This window comes from Protopterus annectens, chromosome 16.part0, assembly GCF_019279795.1.
Source record: "Protopterus annectens isolate FY-2018-M chromosome 16.part0, PAN1.0, whole genome shotgun sequence".
NCBI classification, from domain to species: domain Eukaryota; kingdom Metazoa; phylum Chordata; order Ceratodontiformes; family Protopteridae; genus Protopterus; species Protopterus annectens.
In genome coordinates this window covers 483,188,134-483,212,003 of record NC_056750.1, presented here as the reverse complement: position 1 = coordinate 483,212,003, position 23,870 = coordinate 483,188,134, and the positions used below count along the sequence as shown (strand labels likewise).

General features: G+C 45.8%; 1 protein-coding gene across 4 annotated transcripts in view; it reads left to right on the top strand.

Moving 5' to 3' along the window:
- MVB12B (multivesicular body subunit 12B) overlaps nucleotides 1-23,870 on the top strand; it is a 1,443,639-nt gene that overhangs the window by 561,161 nt on the left and 858,608 nt on the right. For all 4 annotated transcript variants that reach the window (XM_044058226.1, XM_044058224.1, XM_044058227.1 and 1 more), the window contains one exon: nucleotides 7,224-7,353. In XM_044058226.1, coding sequence (XP_043914161.1) covers nucleotides 7,224-7,353 — 130 coding nt within the window. The remainder of the gene's footprint in view (nucleotides 1-7,223; nucleotides 7,354-23,870) is intronic.

Genomic DNA, 23,870 nt, shown 5'->3' with positions numbered 1-23,870 from the left:
AGCAACTTCTTTAAGTCCTTACAGAAAAAAAAAAACTAAGGAACTCACGGAGTTGAAACTCATCTTGGTTTCTCATGTGCCCAGGTTTCATAGGAATTTCCCATCTAAACCTGTTTTTGTCCATAGCCGCACCCGGCACTCCTCTGGTAAGTCTTCCAGAGAAGGCAAGAGACAACAGAAGCCTAAGGGTTCACAGGTATCCTCACAACAAAGGCAGTCCTTTCCTGACAAAGCAAGGAATCTCTGACTACCCTATAGATGTTCCCCTTTCCCCTCTCTCCCTTTGCCTTTCAAACACTCACAGGGTCTGGGAAAGCAATATCCAAGACACCTGGGTTCTTTCCACAATCAGAAATGGATATGTCATGGTCTGGCACTACTCCAACCCCCACCCCCCCTTCATGGGCATTCCTCAACCCCACCCCCACTCCAAGAGCAGCTGCCTCACTTCCCAAAGCTCCTTTGGGAACTTTGGCAGTGGAGTTCCATTCAGAAGGTTCCTCAAACCTCAAGAGGGAAAGGCTTTTATTCAAGAATGTTCTTAGTGCCCAGAAAGGATGGTCCTTGGAGACCAGTCCTGGATTTATCCCTTCTCAACACGTTCTTAAATGCCCCTTCCTTAAGAATGTTGACACTTCAAACTCTATTTCCTGTCATCCTTCCACAAGGATACATGGCATCTCTAGATATAAAAGATGTTTACCTTCACATTCCCATTCACCCCGTGTTCAGGAAATTCAAGTTTTTCTGTGGGTTCCTGGCATTTTCAATTCTCTGACTTGCCCTTTGGTGTTTCTGCAGCTCCGAGGATATTCACAAAATGCCTGGCTCAATTGATTGCACATTGCAGGCTTTTGGGTATCCAGATTTTTCCATACCTGGACAACCTGCTCTTACAGGCTCCAACTTCCCACACTCTACTCCAAAATCAGGAGACCACCATTTCCCTCTTTGGAAAACTGGGGTTCACCATTAACTTCATGAAGTCAAGTCATCCCTTCACAGGACCACATTTTCCTGGGTTGCCAAATCCAGGCAGACATAATGTGTTACTTCCACCTCAGAAGGTGCAGGACATTCAGTCCTTCTTTCACTCCCTTCTCCCCTTGACTTGCATCACAGCCAGGGAGTTCCTAAGGGTGCTGGGATTCATGATTTCAACAATTCCCATGGTGCCAATGGCAAAACTCCACATGAGGAAATTCCAGTCATTCCTCAGATCTGTGTTGACCCAGCATTCTCACCCACTAGAATACAGGATCCCCTTCATTCCTTCTCTGCAGAGGCAACTGCTGTGGTGGATACAACAGATAGACCTAAATCCAGGACTACTTCTGCATCCTCTCACCCCAGTCCTTGAACTCGACACAGATGCTTTAGACATGGGCTGGGAGCGGCCTTGGGCATATTTACAGTTCAGGGAATTTGGTTTCCCTTCCAGAAAACAAAACACATCAGCATCAGGGAAGTGCAAGCATTGCTACTAGCTCTACAAACATTTCACCCTCTTTTTTGCCCAGGCCCTCTTCAACTGTTCGACAACATGATAGCACTCAGGATTTGGTCCCCCCTGCTTTATCACATACAAATCTGCTTTGCAGGTTAACTTTTCAGGTATAGGAATGTTTTGCCCAGTACCACATGATTATTCAGGCAGTGTACATTCCCTCCAACCGGAATTTTGTGACAGACTCCTTGAGCAGGTCCCTGACTCAATCCCACAAATTAATGCTTCACAGGGATGTGTTTCTGTACATAGTCCACCAATGGGGTATTCCTCAAATAGATTTGTTTGCCTCCCTCCTGAGTAGACAACTTTCAAAATGTTGTGCCAGAGTCCCAAGTCCTCTGGTTTGGAAAGTAGATGCCTTCTCTTTGTCTTGGAAGGGGATGTTTCTGTATACATTCCCTCCCCTTCCTGTAATACCAGAGGCCCTCTTCAGGATTCGACAGGACCAACCAAAAATCTTGCTGGTGACTCTCTCTTGGCCAAGACAGCACTGGTTCCCCCTCCTCTTGCATTTAGCCAAGGGCCATCACCACAATTTACCCTACTGAGTGGACCTTCTCACACAAAAAAGATCGCTGATGCATTGACACCTTGTCAACACTACAGCTGACACTGTGAGTGGCAGGATTATAATTTCTTTCAGATACCTATTCTCAGAGGATGCGCTCAGGGTTTTGCAGGAGGCCAGAAACCCAATACTTGAAAGTCTTATGTTTTCAAGTGGAAAAGATTTTCACTCTGGTGTCTCGCTAAGAACCAAGATCTGGTGTCTCGCTAAGAACCAAGACCCACTGACAGTGGGAATTCCCAGTGGTTCTGTCTTGCGTATGGGAATTGCTCTCTGCTGGCTTGGCTTATTCATCTGTCAAAGCATACATCAGCTATTTCGCTTGTCTGCCTTTATCTCCCTCGCTAGCATCCAGATTTGAGGTGAAACATTTCCTTAAGGGTGTTCTTCACATTATGCCTCCCAGGAAAACCTATCCCCCCTCCTTGGGTCCTTAATTTTGTTGTAGAAAAATTGACCCTGGCCCCTTTTGAGCCTGCATCTTCAGCCTCACTTAAATATTGCTCCTGGAAAACTGTTTTAGTAGTGGCTTTGACTTCAGCTAGACGAGTGTCAGAGATGCAAGCCCTTATGGCTGTACCCCTCTTCTTGGTCTTTCATAAGGACAGGGTATCCATGAGAGCAATTCTTTCTTTTATGCCAAAAGTGGTTAATGAGTTATCCCTTAACCAGTCCATTCAGTTACCTACCTACTTACTTCCCTTCTCCCCCAAACCACAGTGAGAAGATGCTGCAATCTTTAGATGTACATAGCTTTAGTCTTGTCCAGGTAAAATCTAAGATGTCTGTCAGAAAAGCTGATCAGCTATTTGTGAACTTTCATCCCAGTGCTCTGGGTTTACCCATTTCCAAGCAGACTGTTTCTTCTTAGATTTCAAAGACTATTTGCCTTTGTTGCACACTCCATGGAAAGATCCTCTCTTCACCTGTAAAGGCTCATTCTACCAGGGCTGTTGCTTCCTCTAAAACATTTTCCAAGGGCTTAAATAACAGTACCATCCTTGAAGTAGCCACCTGGTCTTCTATGCACACCTTTATCAAACATTACAGACTGGATGGCATCTCCAGATCCAGTCAGATTTGCTAAAACCATTTTACAAGACTTCATTGAGCGCTTCTCTGTTCCTTCCTCCTCCCTTCCTTCTTGAGCTTTGGCACTCTCCATCAGATTAAGAATACTGCAGTGAGTGAATAGAAGGACATAGAATAGTTGTGTAAAATCTTACCATAATCATAGATGTCCTCCTCTTCCCTGCTGCAGTATTCTAGCCCACCCTATTTCCCCCTGGACTTTTGCTTTGCTTGGATGTACTGACCATTCATATCCTTAGTCTGACATCCCTCCTGGGACATTTGGTTTCGAAGATGGTACATGTGTATACTGCTTTTATGGCCTACATCTGACTGCAGCCTATGTGCAATGTCCCATGTACCCTAGAGTGGTATAAGACTTTCGTACACTGGCCGATGATTGGTTTTCTTCTGACGGGAGATTCCCTCAGGTTAAGAATACTGCAGCAGTAAAGGGAAGGACATCTATGGTTATGGTAAGATTTTACACAACTATTCTTTTTTGGTGGCTGTTTGAGTTGCATCCCTTAAGCTTCCAGCCTCCATGTCTAATCCTTCACAAATAATGCATGTCCTTGCAGACTGACCCATCCTTTTTGCCTAAAGTAAGACCCTCAGAAAAATCTAATTAGTCAATTTGCCTGTTTTACTCTTTCCTCGCTGAATTTATTTATTTTTTGAGGCTTAACCTCCCCTCCCCACCATCCCACTGCATGGCGATGACCATGAACGCATGCACAGTGTCCTGCTGCTTTCCTTTTGTGCAGCTGTATACATGTTTTACAGTTACAGTGCAAATGCAGCTTGTCAGAGCCACGTGCACTGTGTTGTCCTCTGTCTTTACACTGCACCTGTTCGTTAATTTAGACATTAGCACTCTGGGAGCTGGACCACCACCCTTCCCCAAGATGTGTGAGCCTGTAGTGGCTGCATCTGCTGACTGTCTTTCACTGGCTTCTCCAGTTCCCAGTTTACTAGCCAGTCCAGGATAGTTAAGGTCACAATCAGGGCTCTATCCATATGCGCTTTGTAAACTGGCTAACAGTGGCATCAGTGTCTGTGAGTGTCTGTGTGTGAGTGTGTGTCTGTGTGTGAGTGTGTGTCTGTGTGTGAGTGTGTGTCTGTGTGTGAGTGTGTGTCTGTGTGTGAGTGTGTGTCTGTGTGTGAGTGTGTGTCTGTGTGTGTGTGTCTGTGAGCGAGTGTGTGTCTGTGTGTGTGTGTGTGTCTGTGTGTGTGTGTGTGTCTGTGTGTGTGTGTGTGTGTGTGTGTGTGTGTGTCTGTGTGTGTCTGTGTGTGTGTCTGTGTGTGTCTGTGTGTGTGTGTGTGTGTCTGTGTGTGAGTGTGTGTCTGTGTGTGTGTGTCTGTGAGTGTCTGTGTGTCTGTGAGTGTCTGTGAGTGTCTGTGCGTCTGTGAGTGTCTGTGAGCATCTGTGTGTGTGTGTGAGCATCTGTGTGTGTCTATGTGAGTGTGAGTTTCTGTGTGTGTCTATGTGAGTGTCTGTGTGTCTGTGAGTGTCTGTGAGTGTCTATGAGCGAGCATCTGTGTGTGTCTATGTGAGTGAGTTTCTGTGTGTCTGTGTGTGTATCTGTGCGAGTGTCTGCGTGTGTGTGTGCCTGTGTCTGTCTCTGTCTCTCTGTGTGTGTATGTGTCTCTGTGTGTGTCTGAGTGTCTGACTGTGCGTCTCTGTCTGACTGTGCGTCTCTGTCTGACTGTGTGTCTCTGACTGTGTGTCTCTGTGTGTGTCTCTGTCTGAGTGTCTGTCTCAGTGTGCGTCTGTCTCAGTGTGCGTCTGTGTGTCTCTGTGTGCGTCTGTGTGTCTCTGTGTGTGTCTGTCTCAGTGTGTGTCTGTGTGTCTCTGTGTGTGTCTGTCTCAGTGTGTGTCTGTGTGTCTCTGTGTGTGTCTGTCTCAGTGTGTGTCTGTGTGTCTCTGTGTGTGTCTGTGTGAGAGTTTGTGTGTGTCTCTGTCTGTGTCTCTGTGTGTCTCTGTCTGTGTCTCTCTGTGTGTCTCTGTCTTTGTGTCTCTGTCTTTGTGTCTGTGTGTGCGAGTGTCTGTGTGCGAGTGTCTGTGTGCGAGTGTCTGTGTGTGCGAGTGTCTGTGTCTTTGTGTCTGTGTGTGTGTGCTGAGTGTCTGTGTGTGTCTGAGTGTCTGTGTGTCTGTGTGCAGTGTCTGTGTGTGTGTCTGTGTGTGTGTGTGTCTGTGTGAGTGTGTGTGTGTCTGCGTGTCTGTGTGTGAGTGTCTGTGTCTCTGTGAGTGTGTGTGTGTGTGTGTCTGTGTCTCTGTGAGTGTGTGTGTGTGTGTCTGTGCCTGTGTGTGTGTCTGCGTGTGTGTGTCTGTCTGTCTGTGAGTGTCTGTCTGTCTGTCTGTGCCTGTGTGTGTGTTTGTCTGTGCCTGTGTGTGTGTGTGTGTGTGTGTGCGTCTGTGTGTGTGTCTGTGTGTGCGTCTGTGTGTGTCTGTGCGTGAGTGCGTGAGTGCGTGTGCGAGTGCGTGTGCGTGAGTGTGTCTGTGTGTGTGTGTGTGTGTGTGTGTGTACGAGTGTGTCTGTGTGTGTGTGTATGAGTGTCTGTGTCTTTGTGTTAGTGCCTGTCTCTCTATGTGTGTGTGTCTGTCTCTCTGTCTGTCTGTGTGTGTGTCTGTCTGTGTGTGTCTCTCTGAGGAGGGTGGTAGGAATTCTAATTTCTTTCTTCACCAAGGGAATTGTATAACAGTGGGGAGAAATCTTACTTGGAAATTGTACAGCATTTGTTTCAGTTAAGTGTAGCAGAGAAGTATATATTATACAGAGAAGGAGAGCAAGTGTGTGCTATCTTTTTCATAAGGACATAAGAAATGAGACATTGGAGAAAGGTTCACTATATTATCCCTACTAGATTGAGACAGAAACTGAAGGCAGAGGTGAGAGGTCATGTTGTGAAGTCAACTTGCCCTGTATGAATTGGAAAAATAGGGCTCTGCTTTGCGTTTGCTTTTGTCTCTGTTGGAAACTGGCCTTGGCCATCCTTTGGCCAAACATCTAGGGGAGAAGATAGCTGACAAAGCCAGTCAGTAAAATTTTAGTAAGAAATATAAAAGTCATATGCAGTCCTGAGTATAGTTTCCCAATAACTGGAACTTCCCCGGGGTGAGACCAAAAAGAAAAAATACCAAAGGTCTTATTGTCAAATAAAATCTTTATTTCAGTCCTTTATTCAAAAATGCATGGAATGCAGGCTTCCTCTTCCTCTCCAGATATTTGCTTGGGCTTCAATGGCTATAGCTGTAAAAATTATGAGAGCTGAAAATTAGTCTGTGATTCATCGTCTGAAACGTAATTGAAAGCAAAGCAGCTGACTGCAATTTTAGTTCTGTATATCCCCCAGAAGATCAGTAAATGAGTGTCTCAGTGAGGAGAACTTGCATTTTTTAAGTGAGTTAACAACGTATAAAATAAATGCTACAGTACTTATATTGGTAGCAAGTGCTGCAAAGCATATGGATTTTTACTGCATATAGTATAAAAAGCCAGTGCTTCAGTATGTCATTCACCAATGGGTACGAGCTGCTGGCTATAGTTTCTTTAAGACAAACTTCTTGTCAGTAATTCCTCCATGTTATGAATGTAGGTGCAGCCATCTGTTTATAAAAATATAAAACAAGACGCTTACTGAATTAGTGATGTACATTTCTTGTTTGAAAACCATCTACCTTAGTTTGGCTGCTCCTGTCTGAAGCAAGTCAGTGATTTCAGTGTCTAAAGTTGTGGAATAAGCTGTGATTATTAGAAGGGCTTGACTTAGAAGGAAAGTTTGAAAATTTGAGGAATGGCTGTTTTCCTAGTAGGGAACGTCATATACTCTGTGCATGATTACTGTATTAGAAGCAAATTAAATACCCACCTCAGAACCACATGCCTCTTTGCAGACCACACATGCACAAAATGTTGATGCTTCCTAGAATCAGTTACTTGAATATTCATTTTCTGTTGCATCTTAAATCTGTAGCAAAAATAGAGTATGCATTGTCATTCCATAAGACACTTAGAAAAGATATTATATCCTTACCCAGAGGTAGTATCTTACATTTTTTTTCTTCTGCAGAAGAGTCAGCTTTCAGAAAACGTAGGTTGTGCATAAAATTTATTCCACGAGATTCTACTGAAGCGGCAATAAATGACATACGAATCTTGGGTAGATCTAAGCAAGCACCTCCTCAGTATACATTTATAGGGTAAGTATATTTATCTTCATGTTTGATAATTTACTCTGTTGTATGTTTTTATATTACAACTTTTATAATGCACTCAAAATGTAAATTTCTGTTGCCAACTTTTTGCTTGCAGGTCACTCACTCCACACACTTAAAACGTATTTCAAAAAATGCATGGACCCCATCCCAACAAAGTGCTTCAGGTGTATTACAAATCCTATAGACTGTGTGTGGGTGTGCTTTTCTTTGGGCACATCTGAGTACATTTGTGCACATATGTCCTGCAATGGAATGAAGTGTACCCCAAGAATAATTCTATACCTTACACCTTCTGAGTGCTGGAATAGTGTGTTAGGTCCCCTGTGTTTCTGAGCAAGATAAAATACAGATCTGAAGTAGGCAGACTTCATTCGTCTGCAACCTGTGGGTATCGGATCCGACCTCAGATCCGAGCCGGCAATTCAAAAGCTTAGGCTCCCAGCTCCTAGCTCCTCCCTCTTACCCATAATCCCTTGCCAAGCCCTGACTGACCTCAGATTTCGTTTGCCGCTTTTCAAGTAGCTACGGAATTCCAGAGCTCCTGGCGTTGGTGAAGATAAGAACTATTTTTTTGACTAAAAAAGTTTTAAAAATCTTTATTTTCTTTCTTGATATAGTTAGTGTTGAGTGTGTTTAGGCTTTCCTCTCTCTTTTATTTAATTTTCTCGGGTTTTGCGTAGTTTGTTTGTGTGTGTTTTGTGTTAGGCCTTAGGGTTCGATGTCTGAAGCCCATAAGGCTGTGTTCTCGAAATGTGAGTGTGGCCATAAGCTGTCCCCAGCGGATGGCCACACTTGGTCATCTTGGGGTTGAACACCTGTCATCTGGTTGTACCATTTGTGCAGGGTTCAACCCCGGCTTTGAGGAGCGGAGGTCGAAGTTGGTGCTGGCGGGTCTTTACCTCCAGATACCGCCGGCCTCTGCCCCACTCAGCAACCTGTTGCTGTGAGTTCTCCCCTCGGCTGGGACTCAACCTCCCTCTAAGTTGCGGAGGAAGGAATCCTCTAGGAAAGACAGAAGGAGAGGCACAGGAGAGGCACCACGAAGAGCCGAAACTTCCAGTTCGGCTCCTCCATCTAAGCGGGCCTCCCTGTGCCTTCTAGCTTTCCTCCTCCTCGGCTCCACTCCCTCGGTTCTCTCCTGGACCCGAGGAGGAGGAGGCTAGCCCTTCCAGGAGGTCTCAGGCGGCTCTCTAGGTCCGCTTGGTGGCCTCCACTAGGTCAACATTTTCTATGAGTGAAGCTGATATGGACCAGATGATGAGGAAATTCATCCAGGCCCAAATGCAAATGGGAGTGCTCTAGCCCCCATCCGGGAGGGCTTGACCCTTTTTCGCCCCTTGGCTCCTTCTCCAACCCATACCACGGGTTCGGAGCTGTCGGCGCCGGGCAGATTTGGATCCGGGGGTGGGTCGGATCCGATGGGTCGGCGCACCTCGGATCCGTCCCATCCCTTGAGTGCTTCGGGTACTTTGGACCCGACCTCTCGGAGCCGAGGGCCGAGCCTCGGATCCGAGGGAGCTGGTGTGTCTTCGGCTCCGTCCAGGTCGGAGCACACGGCCTCTCGGATCCGGCGGTTTGCTCCGACTCCGATCCGTCGGATCCGAGTGGGGGTCGGCTCGGGCTTAGAGAAGCTGGCTCCCTCGGCTTTCGACGTAGTGGAAAGGGCACTGTCGAGGACATCCGGACCCCGGTCCCTGCCACGGCTCCATCCGCACTCCATTGCAGTTGGTCTAGGCCCCACCAGCCAGTCCCAGGGACAGCCCCTCGATGTCCCAAGTGGTTCCCTTGGAACATCCAACTGCTGAAGAGTACTCCTCGGACAGCCCCCCCCGATGAAGTACCTCGGAAGCGTAAGTGCAAGAGGAGGCACATGGACTCCCCTGAGTCCGTCACTGAAGACACAGACTTGGATGAAGGGGAAGGCTCCCCTAGGTCACCCCCTGAGGACGTCTCATTTGGAGACATCATGGAGATGTTAAGGATCGGGGGGGGTGGTCTGCCCCCAAGGCTTCTTCGGACGAGTCTGTGTTCTTGGAGGCATTCGAGGCGGGCCCTTCTACCTCTTGGGTGTCTCCTCCTACTGACCCCCTGGTGGATCTTATTTCCATCAGGGCGTGGAAGGATCTGGACACCATTGAGCCTATCCCCAAGCGCCCGGACCGCATTCTTTCCCCTCCGTCGGACCGCACCCACTGGAGTAAGGGTCCCCCAGTAGATGCCATGATGATGGCTGCAGCCACGAAGAGGGAATTGGCCCAGGAGAGTCCCTCCGTGCATCCTCCCGGCAAGGAGTCCCGTTCGATGGATCGCATTGGGAAGCGAGTTTTTAGTTCAGCAACCTTCTCCTTGAGAGCGCTGAACTACATGGCACATGTCATTAGGATGCAGCGGGATCTGATTAAAGAATACGCTGCATCTCCCCCGGAGTCCATCTCGAGTGAGGATAAACAGGTTTACTCCACCGAATGGCCACTCTCAGATCAGTTTCAATACATCTATGCGGCTACTTTCTCATGCTACTGAGGGAGCCGCTAGAGCCAGCGGAGCAGGCCTAGTCATGAGGCGACAGGCCTGGCTCCGCCATTGTGATTTTGCAGAGCCCTTCAAAGGCGACCTTCGAATGCCCCTTGATGGTTCTGCCTTGTTTGGCAAGACTGTTCGCGATACATTAGTCCAGAGCGAAAGGACGGAAGACGCTGTCTGCCGTCGGAGTCCGCTTCTCAGCTCCCCAGAGGTCCTTCTCTAAGAACCAAAAGGGACAGAAGAAGATGTGGTTCCGGAAGTCGCAGCAGTCCCAACCTGCTCCGGACAACCAGTCCTTCTGTGGCAGAGGAGGACAGGGAGGTCGTCATGCTAGAGGCAGGGGGGCTCCTGGCAACTTTGGGTCCAGAGAACCTTTCTCTGATAGACCCACGCAGCAGCCCTGAAGGGTTGCCCAGCTGTCCGTCTCTGGAGGCAGTCGGGGGGCGGTTTTCGAGGCACCTGACTTCTTGGGAGTCCATAACAACAGACAGTTGGGTGCTTCGAGTCATATCCAGAGGATATTCAATTCCCTTATTCAAGGTTCCCAAATCTCGCAGCCTCCCAGATGTTCCACCCGACCAAAGGGAGGCGGCAGCTATCGAAATCGAACAGCTGCTAGAAAAAAGAGTCATCCAGCGCGTCCCGAGATCAAACGGATTAGGGTTTTACTCCAGGTTCTTTTTGTGCCAAAGAAGACGGGGGACTTAAGACCAATCTTAGACCTTTCCCAGTTGAACCTGTCAGTAACCAAGCAAAAGTTCCGGATGGTCACCCTGCAATCTATACTTCCCTCTTGAGGAGAACGACTGGATGTGCTCCATAGACCTCAAGGACGCGTACTACCACATTCGGATGGACAGGCGATCCAGGAGGTTTCTTCGCTTCGGCTGGGAGCCAGTCATTATCAGTTCAGGGTCCTCCCTTTGGTCTCACCTCAGCCCCAGGGTGTTTACCAAGGTGCTAGCGGTGGTAGCGGCCCACCTGAGGCTCCAGGGATTACAGGTCTTTCCGCACCTGGACGACTGGCTCCTGACGGCATCATCAAGGCATCTTCTGTGCTCAGCCAGGGATTACTTTCTTCAACTAGCACCAAGGCTGGGCATCACGATCAACTGGGAGAAATCTTTTCTGAACCCCACACAAGTTATAGATTTCATAGGAGGAAGACTAAACACCAGATCAATGCGAGCCTTCCTCACCCCAGTCCGTTGCCAGCCTGAAGTGTCATGTGACAGCGATCCTGCAACCATCTCCAACTGCAGCTTCGGTCCTGAGGGCCCTAGGTTCTATGGCGGCAGCTATTCCGCTTCTCATTCATGCCCGTTTATGCATGCGGGTTCTTCAATGGACCCTTCAAGTTCAGTGGTCCCCTCTTTGTTCTTCTCTAAATGCTCCGATTGCGGTCAGCAGAGCGTGCAGGGACTCCTTCTTTGGTGGCTTCTTTCTCCGGAGCCCCTGGCAGGAGACCTTTTGCTGCATTTCCCGAGCCACAGTGACCACGGACGCTTCTTGCCTCGGGTGGGGGCATTCTGCGGAAAGATTGTCCAAGGCACGTGGAATCCCACAGAGACGTCATTGCATATAAATGTCCTGGAAATGAGGGCGGTGCTCCTAGCGTTGCAAGCACTTCACCACGTTCTTCCTTCAGGGACTATTGCGATTCAGACAGACAACATGTCGGTAGTCTGGTATATCAACAAACAGGGAGGAACCAGGTCTTACCCCTTTGTCGAGAGGCCATGAGAGTCTGGGAATGGGCAATTTCCACCAAACGCTTTCTGGTAGCAACACACATTCCGGGAAAGTCCAACATCCTTGCGGACAAGCTCAGTCGCACCATCCTTTCTCCACTCGAGTGGTCTCTCAATCCTCAAGTAGCGAAGAAGATTTTTGCCGTTTGGGGGCAACCCTGTTGCGATCTTTTTGCCTCTCCCTCAAACGCCAAATGCGACAATTTCTTCGCTCTGCTTCCCACCAGGGAGTTCCCGAGATGCTGTGGTGCATGCTTGGCCTCCCGGTCTCCTTTATGCCTACCCTCCACTTCCTCTGATGCAGAGGCTTCTGCAGAAAGCCAACAGTTTGGGGAGCAGAATGATTCTCATTGCCCCATTCTGGCCTCGACAACCTTGGTTCCCCGTATGGTCTCACAAAATCAATCCACCATGGATTCTGGATCCAATTTGGATCTCATCTCTCACCCTCTGGGAATGTCAGTTCCCAATCTGCGGACCCTGAAGTTGACAGCTTGGCTGCTCCAGTTCCATCCTTAATTAGGACTCGGTATCTCATCACCGGTCAAGGCCATTTTAGTGGCAGCTCATAAACCTTCCACCAGGCAGGTTTATCGGAGTAAATGGAAGAGATTCTCTATATGGGCAGTACAGAGAACTTTGGATCCTTTTCGGCACCTATGTCAGCGGTGCTGGATTTTCTAACAGACCTCTTTCATCAAGGGGCTAGTTCTTCCACGATTAAGGTACAATTGGCAGCTATCTCGCATTATCACATTGGTCATGACACAGCTCCTTATGACGCAAAATTATGCAAAACATTTCTCAAAGGAGTTTTTGTTGAGGCCTCCAGTCAAGGAGGTTGTACCACCCTGGGACTTGTCTTTAGTCCTGCAGGCCCTTACTGCTCCTCCCTTGAGCCTGCAGCTTCTACTGATTTAAAGTACCTTTCCTGGAAGACTGCCTTCCTGGTAGCTATCACTTCAGCCAGAAGAGTGTCTGAGCTTCAGGCTCTGTCGTCAAACCGCCTTACCTTTCTTTCTTCCCTGATAGGGTGTGCCTCAGGACCAATCCTTTTTTCTTCCGAAGGTCTCTTCTGAATCCAATATTAACCAGTCAATCAATTTACCTGTGTTTTTCCCAAGTACTCAAACAAAGGAGAATACAAATTGCATTCCTTGGATGTTCATAGACAATTACGTTTTTATATTAACAGAACAGCTGGCCACAGGAAATCAGATCAGCTGTTCGTCTCCTTTGCTAAATTTGCTCTGGGTAAAGCAGTATCTAAAGTCACACTATCTAAGTGGATTGCTAATTGTATTCTGCAGGCATATGACACTTCAGGCAGACCTGCTCCTCAGAGGGTTACGGCTCATTCTACTAGGGCAGTTTCCACGTCAGCCGCCTTTAGGTCCCGTGTATCATTGGATGATATCTGCGCGCGGCAGCTACTTGGGCCTCGCCTCATACTTTTATTTCTCATTACAAGGTGGATGTTGTTTCTAGAGGAAGAGCATCCTTTGGCTCAGCGGTGCTCGAACATCCTTCCATGACGGCCCAAGATTCAGGTAGCTAGGGACTCTGTCCCACAGGTTGCAGACAATGAAGTCTGCCTACTTCAGATTTAGAAGTTATGTACTCACCATAACGTTCCATCTGAGTAGGTGACTTCATTCGGATGCAACCATCCCCCCCTCCATCCCCCTGACCTTTATAGAGCGAGTATTTATGCTGTTTTAGTGTACTGTTGTCAGTATTTGAGGCAAACTCAATCTGAGGTCAGTCAGGGCTTGGCAAGGGGTTATGGGTAAGAGGGAGGAGCTAGGAGCTCGGATCCTAAGCTTTTGAATTGCCGGCTCGGATCCGAGGTCGGATCCGATACCCACAGGTTGCATCCGAATGAAGTCACCTACTCAGATGGAACGTTATGGTGAGTACATAACTTCTAATTTTGGGCAATGGGTGAATGTGTAAGTAATTCATATTTAAGTCTAGAACAATGTTATGAAACAGAACATTGAGAAATCCTCTGAAAATGGACATTTCTGGAGCATATGTCCCAGAAACATGAGACAAATTAACGATCTATGTTTAACTTGTGTTAAATTTTGTATCCTTCCCAGATTTGAAATTTAGTACCCATAGTTTTCATGAGGAAGTTAGCTGCAGTATTTCTGTCTTGGAGTACTTCAGCTTCTACTCCTTGATTCTTGCTGCCGATGAGTTTAGTCAGATTCTTTCTTTTGCCCTGCCCTTCAGTTAATGGAAAGGCCATCTTCCTGTGTTGTGAACTGTACAGGAGAAAAAGCTGCATGTTTTCATAACTTAGCTATTTCAGTTGCAGGAGGGCAGCCTTTGATGTCTGTAGATATTTATGGATAACCTTGAACAAGTCAAGCTTTAACCTAGCACTTCACTAATGGATAAAATAGAGAGAATATTTGCTTCTTAAAAGGACACATGAATGTACTCAAATTCTACTTCACATGGCTCACGATGAAGGCTATTCACAAATGTATCAACCAACTCCTGGTTTATGAATGACTGCAGACACTTAACCTTTAAGCTGTTCCAGCACATTAATATTTTTTCCCAGAACATCTTTTGCCACCATATTGTCTGTCCTTCAGATATCTCTTGACATTACAGAAGACCTTTACTCAACATTCAGGCTCCCAGTTCTTGGAAATTCACAAACAGGTGGATGTATCTAAAAAAATGTAACCTTTGATGTTCTTCGTGTTTCACTTTTGCAGTCATCACACTTGGGTTATCTGCCTGCAGGTAGCCCTCAGTTGGCCCGACTACCAGAGACTTAATATTTCTGTGTCGGATGCTGTTGCTTCTTCCATGACGTCAGGTCATCAGGGGTACAAAAACAAGCAGCCGATGCCATTACATCAGTCTTTCTTGCCGAGGAAAAGCCCGAAGCAGAAACAGTTCGCAAGTGCCGGTCGGACGCTGCCTGAATTTTTCATTTTCGAGTTGAATAATCTTGAAGTCTTCTAAAGCTAAGTACCCCGTTGAGGATCCTTTTTTCTTGCTCTAACCGATGTCAGAAAAAGTTAACAATTATTTTGCCTGTGGAAAGCATATATCTCAGAGATTTTCATTCTTACTGTGTCACCTGTTTAGGCCCAGACCACGATGTCCCTCGTTGTCAGTTTTGTGCCTTGTTTAACGCCCAAACCATTCGTCGTCAGGCTATCTTTGTCACTAAATTCTTTCGCTGTCTTTCTCCGTATTCTGAAATAGCTTCAGTAAGCCCATCCGACTGCCGATCTTCTGATAAATATGTAAAGATAAAGACAGACAGACCACATACGTCCAAAACTGCCGACAATGCTTCAGTTAAGCTAGTCGCCAGTCCGCCGGTACTCAGTGAGGTGCCTTTGCAGCCCCTGTTGCCTGCTTCTATGGATTTGCAGGCCTCTGCTGAGACCCAGTCATAGTCCGGCATGCCATGAGATGCTTCTTCGACTATGGAACCAGTGGATGTCTCTATGGGTCCAGAGCCGCTGTGCAAGCACCGGCTTCTGAGGAAGTTTTTCCTCCTATCGATGTTCAAATCAAACCGATGACAACTTTTTTAACCAAAACTACTGAGTTTCTTAGGCCCAGAGTACGCACTACGCCTAGAAAACCGACGACCAAAGCGCATGCTCAGGCACCCATGCCACAAAAACAAATGCGCAGAGTGGCTGAAGACCTTATTATGCTGATTAGGGGAAGCCAGCCTTCCCCTGCTAAGAGACAAAGACTCCAGTCCCCTTCAGGTTCTACAGACCAGGAGTCCGATGACTCAGGCCTTTCTGATTATGAAGACATGCCCTTATCCACCTGAGAGGATTTAGATGCAGAGGAATCCATTCCCTCTGCCTCCCCTCCAGAGGATTTCTCTTTTGGTGAAACCTTGCATACTTTAAGAGAGCATTTCCAGTGGGAATGCCAAGACTATCCTCAGTCCAAAAAAAGACTCAGAGAATTTGAGTTGCCTCAGCACAGGCCTTTAGCTATGCCCCCTCTCCTGGATGCTGTGGATGATGTTTTCATGGAATCCAGTCTTACTCCGGACACTTTACCTCCGGGCCCTATGAAACCAGACAGGTACTACAGAGTACCCAATTCCCACAAGTTTCTTTTAAAGAATCCTACTGCTAATCCAGAGATTTCCCAGGGACCTAAAGGTATTAAGGCTACTACAACCAAAAATCCTATCCCTTCAGATAGGGATTCCAGATCTTTGGACAGATGGGGTAAGAAGGTATATACCTCTGCAACTCTTGCTATCAGGGCATTGACTTGACAGTTTCACATGCTGAAATACCAGCAACATCTTATGGAACTTATTAAACAAAAGTGGTAATTTTTCCAGATTGTGCAGAAAATAAAGAATTGCAGGAGCTTATGCACTCTGCATACCAAGTTAGTAAGCATACTTAGCAGTGTGGTTTTGATGCCCTGGAAGCATCTTGCAGGGCTGCAGTCACTGGCTCTGTAGTGAGAAGACATGCTTGGCTGAAGGAACAGGCCTTGCCAGATCATGTCAAATCTAAATTACTAGACGCTCCTTTCAATAAGGACCGTTTGTTTGGCTCCAAAGCAGAAGAAGGAAGAAAAGGCTAAATCTATGCAAACTGTTAAAAGAATTCCTACAAGTGCAACCAGGCTAAATCTATGCAAACTGTTAAAAGAATTCCTACAAGTGCAACCACCTAGATTCAACAGGCATTGCCCTTCAAAACACTGGTCCTTTCCAGCCCCCTCCAGGCCTTCCCAAACAAGACCCAGGGGAAACAAACCACTCGGACAACTGTCTCAGGGTATGCAGAGATCTAAGCAATGGAGCGCCCCCACTCCTAGAGCATGGAGTGGTAAGCCACCTCCTTATGGGAAAAGCTCACAATGACTTCACAACTCTGCTTCCCAGCCCTGCCCAATTGCTAGTGCCCCTAGGAGGAAAACTTGCCCTTCATGCAAAAAACTGGATGGCCATCACCCAGGACCGATGGGTCCTCAACATTGTAACCCAAGGGTACAAATATTATTTCCATTCAATGCCAACCGCAAGCGGGTTTCCAGACCTTCCTCCAAACCAGTGGGCAGAGGCTCAAAACCAAGTACTTTCCCTGCTCAATATCAGAGCTATTCAGCCTGTTCCAGTAGAACAGAGGGGTCAAGGATTCTACTCCAGACTATTCCTGGTATCCAGGAAAGAGGGCTCTTGGAGCCCAATCCTGGATCTTTCAGTTCTCAACATCTTCCTGGTGTTACCAAAATTCAAGATGCTTACCCTGCAACAGCTTCTCCCTATGTTAGCCAAGGATGCCTGGTTAGTCACCCTAGACTTTAAAGAAGCCTATCTGCACATCCCCATAAGGGAGTTATGCAGGAAATATCTACATTTCAGGGCCAGGTCTATGCATTATCAGTTCTCTGCACTTCCCTTTGGCTTATCTACTGCACCCAGGGTATTCACAAAATACCTGGCTCCAGCCATTGCATACTGCGGCAGAGAAATATCCAAATTTACCCGTACTTGGACGACTGCCTGATTCAGACAGACAGTCAGGAGTCTGCTTCAGCACTTGACATTTGTAAAAAGCCTTCTAACCTCATTGGGGTACACCATCAACTAAAAGAAATCACAACTGGTACCCAGTCAAAAGATTGTATTCCTGGGAGCAACCCTGGACACAACTTCCCAGATGGTATCACTTCAGAAAAACAGGTCTACCTGACAGACTACTTCAAACAAATGGCCACCAGAACCCAGCTGTCTGCAAGAAAAATACTGCAAGCCCTAGGGTCCATGGCCTTCTGTATTCTGCTAATTCCATATGTAAGACTGCATATGAGGAAACTTCAGTGGTACTTGATCTTTGCTGCCAACATTCTCAGGACTTGGAAACAGTCATTCTATCATACCTTGTCTACGGATAGAGTTCTTTTGGTGGGCAGAAGCATGCAACCACAAAAAGGGACTGCATTTTACTCAACCCCACGCCACCCAGACCCTAACCACAGACGAATCAGGGCCACTGGAGCCCAAGGCAAATTCTCTTGCACATCAGTCAAAAAGAGATGTTAGCTGTATAGAATGCCCTGACAGCTTTCAGATACCTACTCTTTCCAGGACAACTGCTGATAAAAACAGACACCACAGTTATGTGGTACATCAATAGGCGGGGGGAACCCATTCTTGCCCACTCTCCAGGTTAGCCATGGCCCTGTGGAACACAGCCTTGGACAACCAAGTGCATCTACAAGCTCAATTCCTGACAGGCAAACACAATTCACTGGCAGACGGCTTGAGCAGAAATATCCTAGGCCCACACGAGTGGAAATTGGAGCCCAGCACTTTCAACCTTCTAATCCAGAAATGGGGGACCCCAGAGGTGGATCTGTTTGCCTCCCCCCGACAACCACCAGTTAAGCAAATTCTGCACCAGGAACCCTCACAGCAGGGCCTGGAAGGTGGATGCCCTAGCATTTCAATGGGAAAACCTCTCAATCTATGCCTTTCTCCCTCTGCCCCTTATCTCAAGAGTATTACTCAAGATAAAACAAGACAGGCCAAGGACAATTCTGATTGCCCCAGATTGGCCACGCCAGCACTGGTGCCCACTCCTGTGCAGCCTGTCAACGTTGCCACCCTGGCACCTACACCAGACCCCAACCCTGCTTTCTCAGCAGGAGGGACAAATTTTGCATGCACAGTTGCAAACCCTAAATCTTGCAGCCTGGCTTATTCCTTAAGTACTCCACCAGCAACCCTAAGCAAGCAGGTGCTAGACATCATCCTTGAAGCCAGAAGGCCAGTACTAGGCAATCTTATGCTGAAAAGTGGAAAATGTATTGTTCTTGTATTCAGTCTAAAGGAAAGGACACAGTACTGCCCTCCTTACCTCTAATCCTGGATTACCTAGCAGAACTACTCTACAGAGGGCTATCCTTCTCCTCCATTAAGATCCATGCCTCTGCCATTTCGGCTCATTATAATACTGAGCCACCTCTGTTCTCTCACCTTCTCATCAAACAGTTCCTGAGAGGGGCATACAACTTAAGGCCATCAAGGAGAGCACCCACACCTGCTTGGGACCTTAAATTTGTACTGGAAAAACTCACGCTTCCCCCCTTTTGAACCTGCTGCTTCAGCAGAGTTAAAATTCCTCTCTTGGAAAACAGCCTTGCTTCTAGCCATCACTTCAGCTAGAAGAGTGTCTGAGTTACAAACACTGATGGCTGTGGAACCCTTCATTATTTTCCATGCTGAAAGGGTTTCCCTCAGAACTAACCCTTCCTTTATGCCTAAAGTGGTGTCCAGTGTGGCTCTCAACCAGTCCATCCAATTGCCAACCTTCTTCCTTAATCCTCAAAATAAAGGGGAAATAATCCTGCACTCTTTGGATGTGTACAGTCAGCTCAGATTCTACCTTGATAGGACTAAGCCTTTCAAAAAGTCTGACCAGCTGCTAGTCAGCTTTGCAACAAGGGCAGAGGGCAAGGCCATTTCAAAACAAACCATTTCCAAATGGATAGCACACTACATCCATTTCTGCTACAAGCACCATGGGAAACCAACCCCTCAGGGGTTCAGAACACATTCCACTAGAGCTACATCTGCCTCTACAGCATTTCTCAGAGGAGTCCCTACAAGGGACATACTGGAAGCTGCTACCTGGAGTTCTGTACACACCTTCACCAAGCATTACCACCTACTTGTCTTTTCAAAATCCAGGGCAGGATTTGCTACAGCAGTCTTGCAAGGCCTACTAGCCAGCCCTAACTCTTTTTGACTACCTCCACCCTTCCTCAGCTTTGGGAATCAACCCATGTGTGATGACTGCAACAGTGAAACACGAAAAAAAAAGTACAGTTGTGTACACTTACCATAAATGTAGATGTTCGAGTGTATTCACTGTTGCAGTCCTGGTTTCCCTCCCACCAGCCCCCTGGTTTTCTCCATCTCTTTATCTTTCCTCTCTATGGCTATTCCTACTGGTATTGGTATTTACTTTTTACTGGTGGTGGTTTCCCCACTATATACTAGCTCCTTATTTGGGGGCTCCTGACATTTGGGGCAAGAAAAACTGATGTAATGGCATCGGCTGCCTGTTTTTGTACCCCTGACGGTATGGAAAAAGCGACAGCATCCGGCGCAGAAATACTAAATCTGTAGTGTTCAGGCCGACTGAGGGCTACCTGCAGGCAGCTAACCCAATTGTGATGACTGCAACAATGAATACACTCGAACATCTACATTTATGGTAAGTGTATACAACTGTACTTTTCAGATGTCAGCATGAGGTCTGGACTAGGAGCATTGTGACTGCTGCATATTTACTGATGACAATCTAGGAGCTGAAGCCTTATCTGACAAGAGCCATCTGGAGCTTTTTATGTTGTAAATCGCCACATCCTAACCTCTTACTTTCCCTGAGATAGCTTTGGCACCTTAGTGACGGTGTGATTTTCCAAATTCTATTGACTGTAAATCCTTTCACATAAGAACTGGGTCCACTACATCCTGTTGTCCCTCTTCACCTTCCCAAAGTTGTGCCCCTAGATGTCCTCTCTCTTCTGTTTACTACCTCTTTATGAATCTGAATCCCCTATCCCAAAATATTTGTTTATATTGGCTCCTACATGTTTGCTCAGATCAGACGTGCTCGTGATTTGGTTGCTCAAGCTTGATTGCTGAAGTGTTGTATTAGGTTTTCTTTTATTTGCTCAAGACACATGGGAGTGAGATGTTGTTGCTCATATTGTCTCTTTAGTGGGTGATGGTGTAGTTTTGCAGCTTTCTGGGAAAGAACAAAGTAAACCTTATTGCCTGTCAATGTCTGAAATGCAAACAGCCTTTAGAGTGAGGATGATTGTTTAACGGATGTTGGGGGCTTGCTCCTTACATTGGAGGTGCAGGAGGAGAGCTTGTCTGCAGAAAATCCTTATTTAAAAATTAACTTGAGTACTTTATAAATGTGGTTCTAACTACTTAAGCTTATACAGTTTGAGGAAGATTAGTCAAGCAGTTTGTTACATGCTTTGCTTGCATGAGAAGATGTAGGGGAAGTCTTTACACTAGTGACATGGTTGTTTACAGATTTTCCTTTTCCACCCTGAAATCAAACAAGATTTCTGTATCTTCTTGATGTGTCTTTCTTTCCAGAGCCTCCTTACCTAAATAAGCCTAACACAGTGCTGCTTGGATCCAGCTCAAAGGTATGAAAAATGAATTCTAACCGACTGGTCAGTTACTAACACACTCGAAAAAAATTCTTCACTTCGAAGACTTAGGCCTTGGCTAGAACTTAACCTTTCCTTTAGATGTCAGATTCAGCAGATAAATCAGAAGTTAACAAACTGCTGTTTTGGGCAAGAAGATTTCACGCTACTACTACCTTGTTAGAAGAGTTGTTGGAAAAGGAATTTTCCATACCAAACTTGAATGCAGCTTATCCCCTCATCATATCCCTCCTCTTCCACCCAGAAATATCTTAAGAAAGCACTGCTAAATAAATGTGTTGGCTTAATTTAGGTCCCACGTATCATCACCAATCAGACATGTAGGATGTCATCTCCCCTTAGACATCACAACTAACCAGTTTTCCTATTTTAATAGTTTATCTACCAGATATGATCACTATCTGCGGTGGTGGTACTGCGGTAGCGTTGTCGCCTCACAGTAAGACGCTGTCCGGTTCGATTCTCAGCTAGAGCCTCTTCTGTGTGGAGACATGCGTGAATGGGCATACCTTCGTTGATGGTTGTGCGTCGGGGCTGGCAACTTGGCACGTAAAAATCAACTGCCAATCATTAGTGGACAGGAGTTCCGCTGTGGCGACCCCTAACCGGGAAAAGCCGAAAGACACATCTACCAGATATGATCACTGATACTGTTTGCTATAGGCCAGTTGGTTTCAATAAAGTACATTGTCCCTTGTTGGGATCTTTTATCCTCAAACTACTGAAGTCCCATTCTTGTTCCCCCTTGTCCATAACTTCTCACAGCATATTTTTTTCAGAGTACCATAAAATAAACTCTACTTTTTTTGACTATGCCTTCTCCTCCTTTTTGCAACCTTAAAGAACCTAATTTGATTTTAAGGTGCTTCTTTCCAAACTTAAATGTTTGCTTCAGAAGAGAGCCACCTGACACTCATAATCTTGAAACATTCACTACCCTCTGTCTCCCTTTATCTCACAGGTAGGTGAAACAGCACTGAATCTCAAATTGTATGCACTAACCTTTTCCTTCCCACAATCCTCCTGTATGTGCTGAACTTCTTTGGAATCCTCAGATAACTGTAAATGTAAATTGCAATTATGGGCTAATTTTTATTTATCTAGAGCCGATTGAATATATTTACCATTTACTGCTCTTGACTGTTGCTGATTGAATCTTATAAGTGAATGCAATTTAATTTGTATGTAACCCTGTGCTTTGCACCCATGTCATGTTTGGTTCTGTGGATTATTGCATTCTCCTGGATAACAAATCACAAATTAAAAGTGTGCCTCTGTGTGTGCATATATAATATACGTGTTGAAGTGTATATATATTTATCATGAAGTGTACATTCATATGTGTATATAGATTTTCTGCTGTTATTGTGGACTGTCACATTGTGGAGGAATAGCTATTATGATTACCTAGAAAGCCAGCAACTTGGACTCCAAAATATCTCTGCACTGGTCTGAACACAGGAATGAAATACGGTCATGGATCACCTGGGTTCAGTATTGCGGGCCGTACCATTGCAGTCTATTGGTGTGGTCTCCCTGAGGTAGTACAACTTGATGTGATGGTGCCCAACAATTTAGTAGTAAATGCACGTGCATTAGTGTGTGTGTATAAAATGTATTGTATGTGCACGTGCACACACACTGTAGTGTATCCAGTACTCTGGAAGCAGAAGTCTCAAGTTTTGTGCATTTTTATTACAGTTCTAAGTCAAAAATAAATGAAAGCCAAAACTTTTTTGGAGAGGAAAAAACTGAAACCATCAAATTTTACTATGTCTGTACTGTTCTCCACATCCAGCAAGTCCTTCAGCTGGCATGTAGCAGGAGTTTTTACTCCTGTAAAGATTCTTCCCCTCTACCAAGAAGCAGATATTCTTCCAAGTAATACCTATCCTCTACCAAAAGGTAAATGCCTCTTCCTGGTAGCTCTACCTATGTACTGAGATTCAAATTTCTTTTCTACATGAATGTTCCTTGGGTATTGAGAGGCAGATGTCTGATTGTTGGGCTACAGCCTTCTTGCTTAAGTTGCTATCAGCTGGTGTTTTTACACTACTGATGTCTGATGTGCTGTATGTTAATGGCAGTTCCTGTCTCAGAAATTAAGTTCAGATAACCACTCAAACAGCAGTTCACATTGGAATAACAGAAAGACACACATTTTATTATGTAACCCATCAAAGTAGTATTTTCATATCGCAGCATTAGAAAAACAGCTTATTATCATTTAATTTCTACTATAGCACAAAGTGACCTGCCCCCCAAAGCAAAGAAATGTAGAACCTTTACCATTCAGTTTGGCTCATGGGACCCAGATAGCCCAGCTGTAATAGTGGTCATGTTACCTGCTCAAGTACGCTAGGGTCACAGGTTGGTCAAAACACTTACCATGCCTAGCCTCTTCATGAACTTGCCCATTCTGTGCATCAGACAGATGGCAAATCTGGAGCCACAGTAGCTCCCAGTTCAGGTATGTTTCTCACTTCTTATTTAATGCATTTCTTTGGGACTCTGGCACTTTGGTTTTAAACTGAACTTTTCCCTGGTACATTTGTCTTATAATACCAAATTAATTTCTTTCTGTCATATAGCTCTGAACTCTGAAAAAAAATCTTATTTCTTATGTTTTCAATTCATGTTCAGTTATTTTTGGGCCTTGGACAAAGTCTTATCCACTTGGACAAAAGGGGTGAAATTATTACCTCAGCTGCCTGACTAACTGCAGAAGCTTTCAACTTTCTTCCATGGTTTTTAACTTATTTATCTGATGCATCTGCTAATATCTTTTCTTTCCAGTCCGTCTTATTTTGTAGTTCAGTTTGTTCATTTTTGCTGTCAACTGAAATGATTAACTTCAATTTTAGCTTCAATATTATTTAAGAGTTTTATTAGTAAAACACCAAATTCACTTTAATACAAAAATAAATAAAAAATAGCAATAAATTACACAAGGATGTAGTAAAATTAAAAATTAGCATGCATTATCCCACCTTT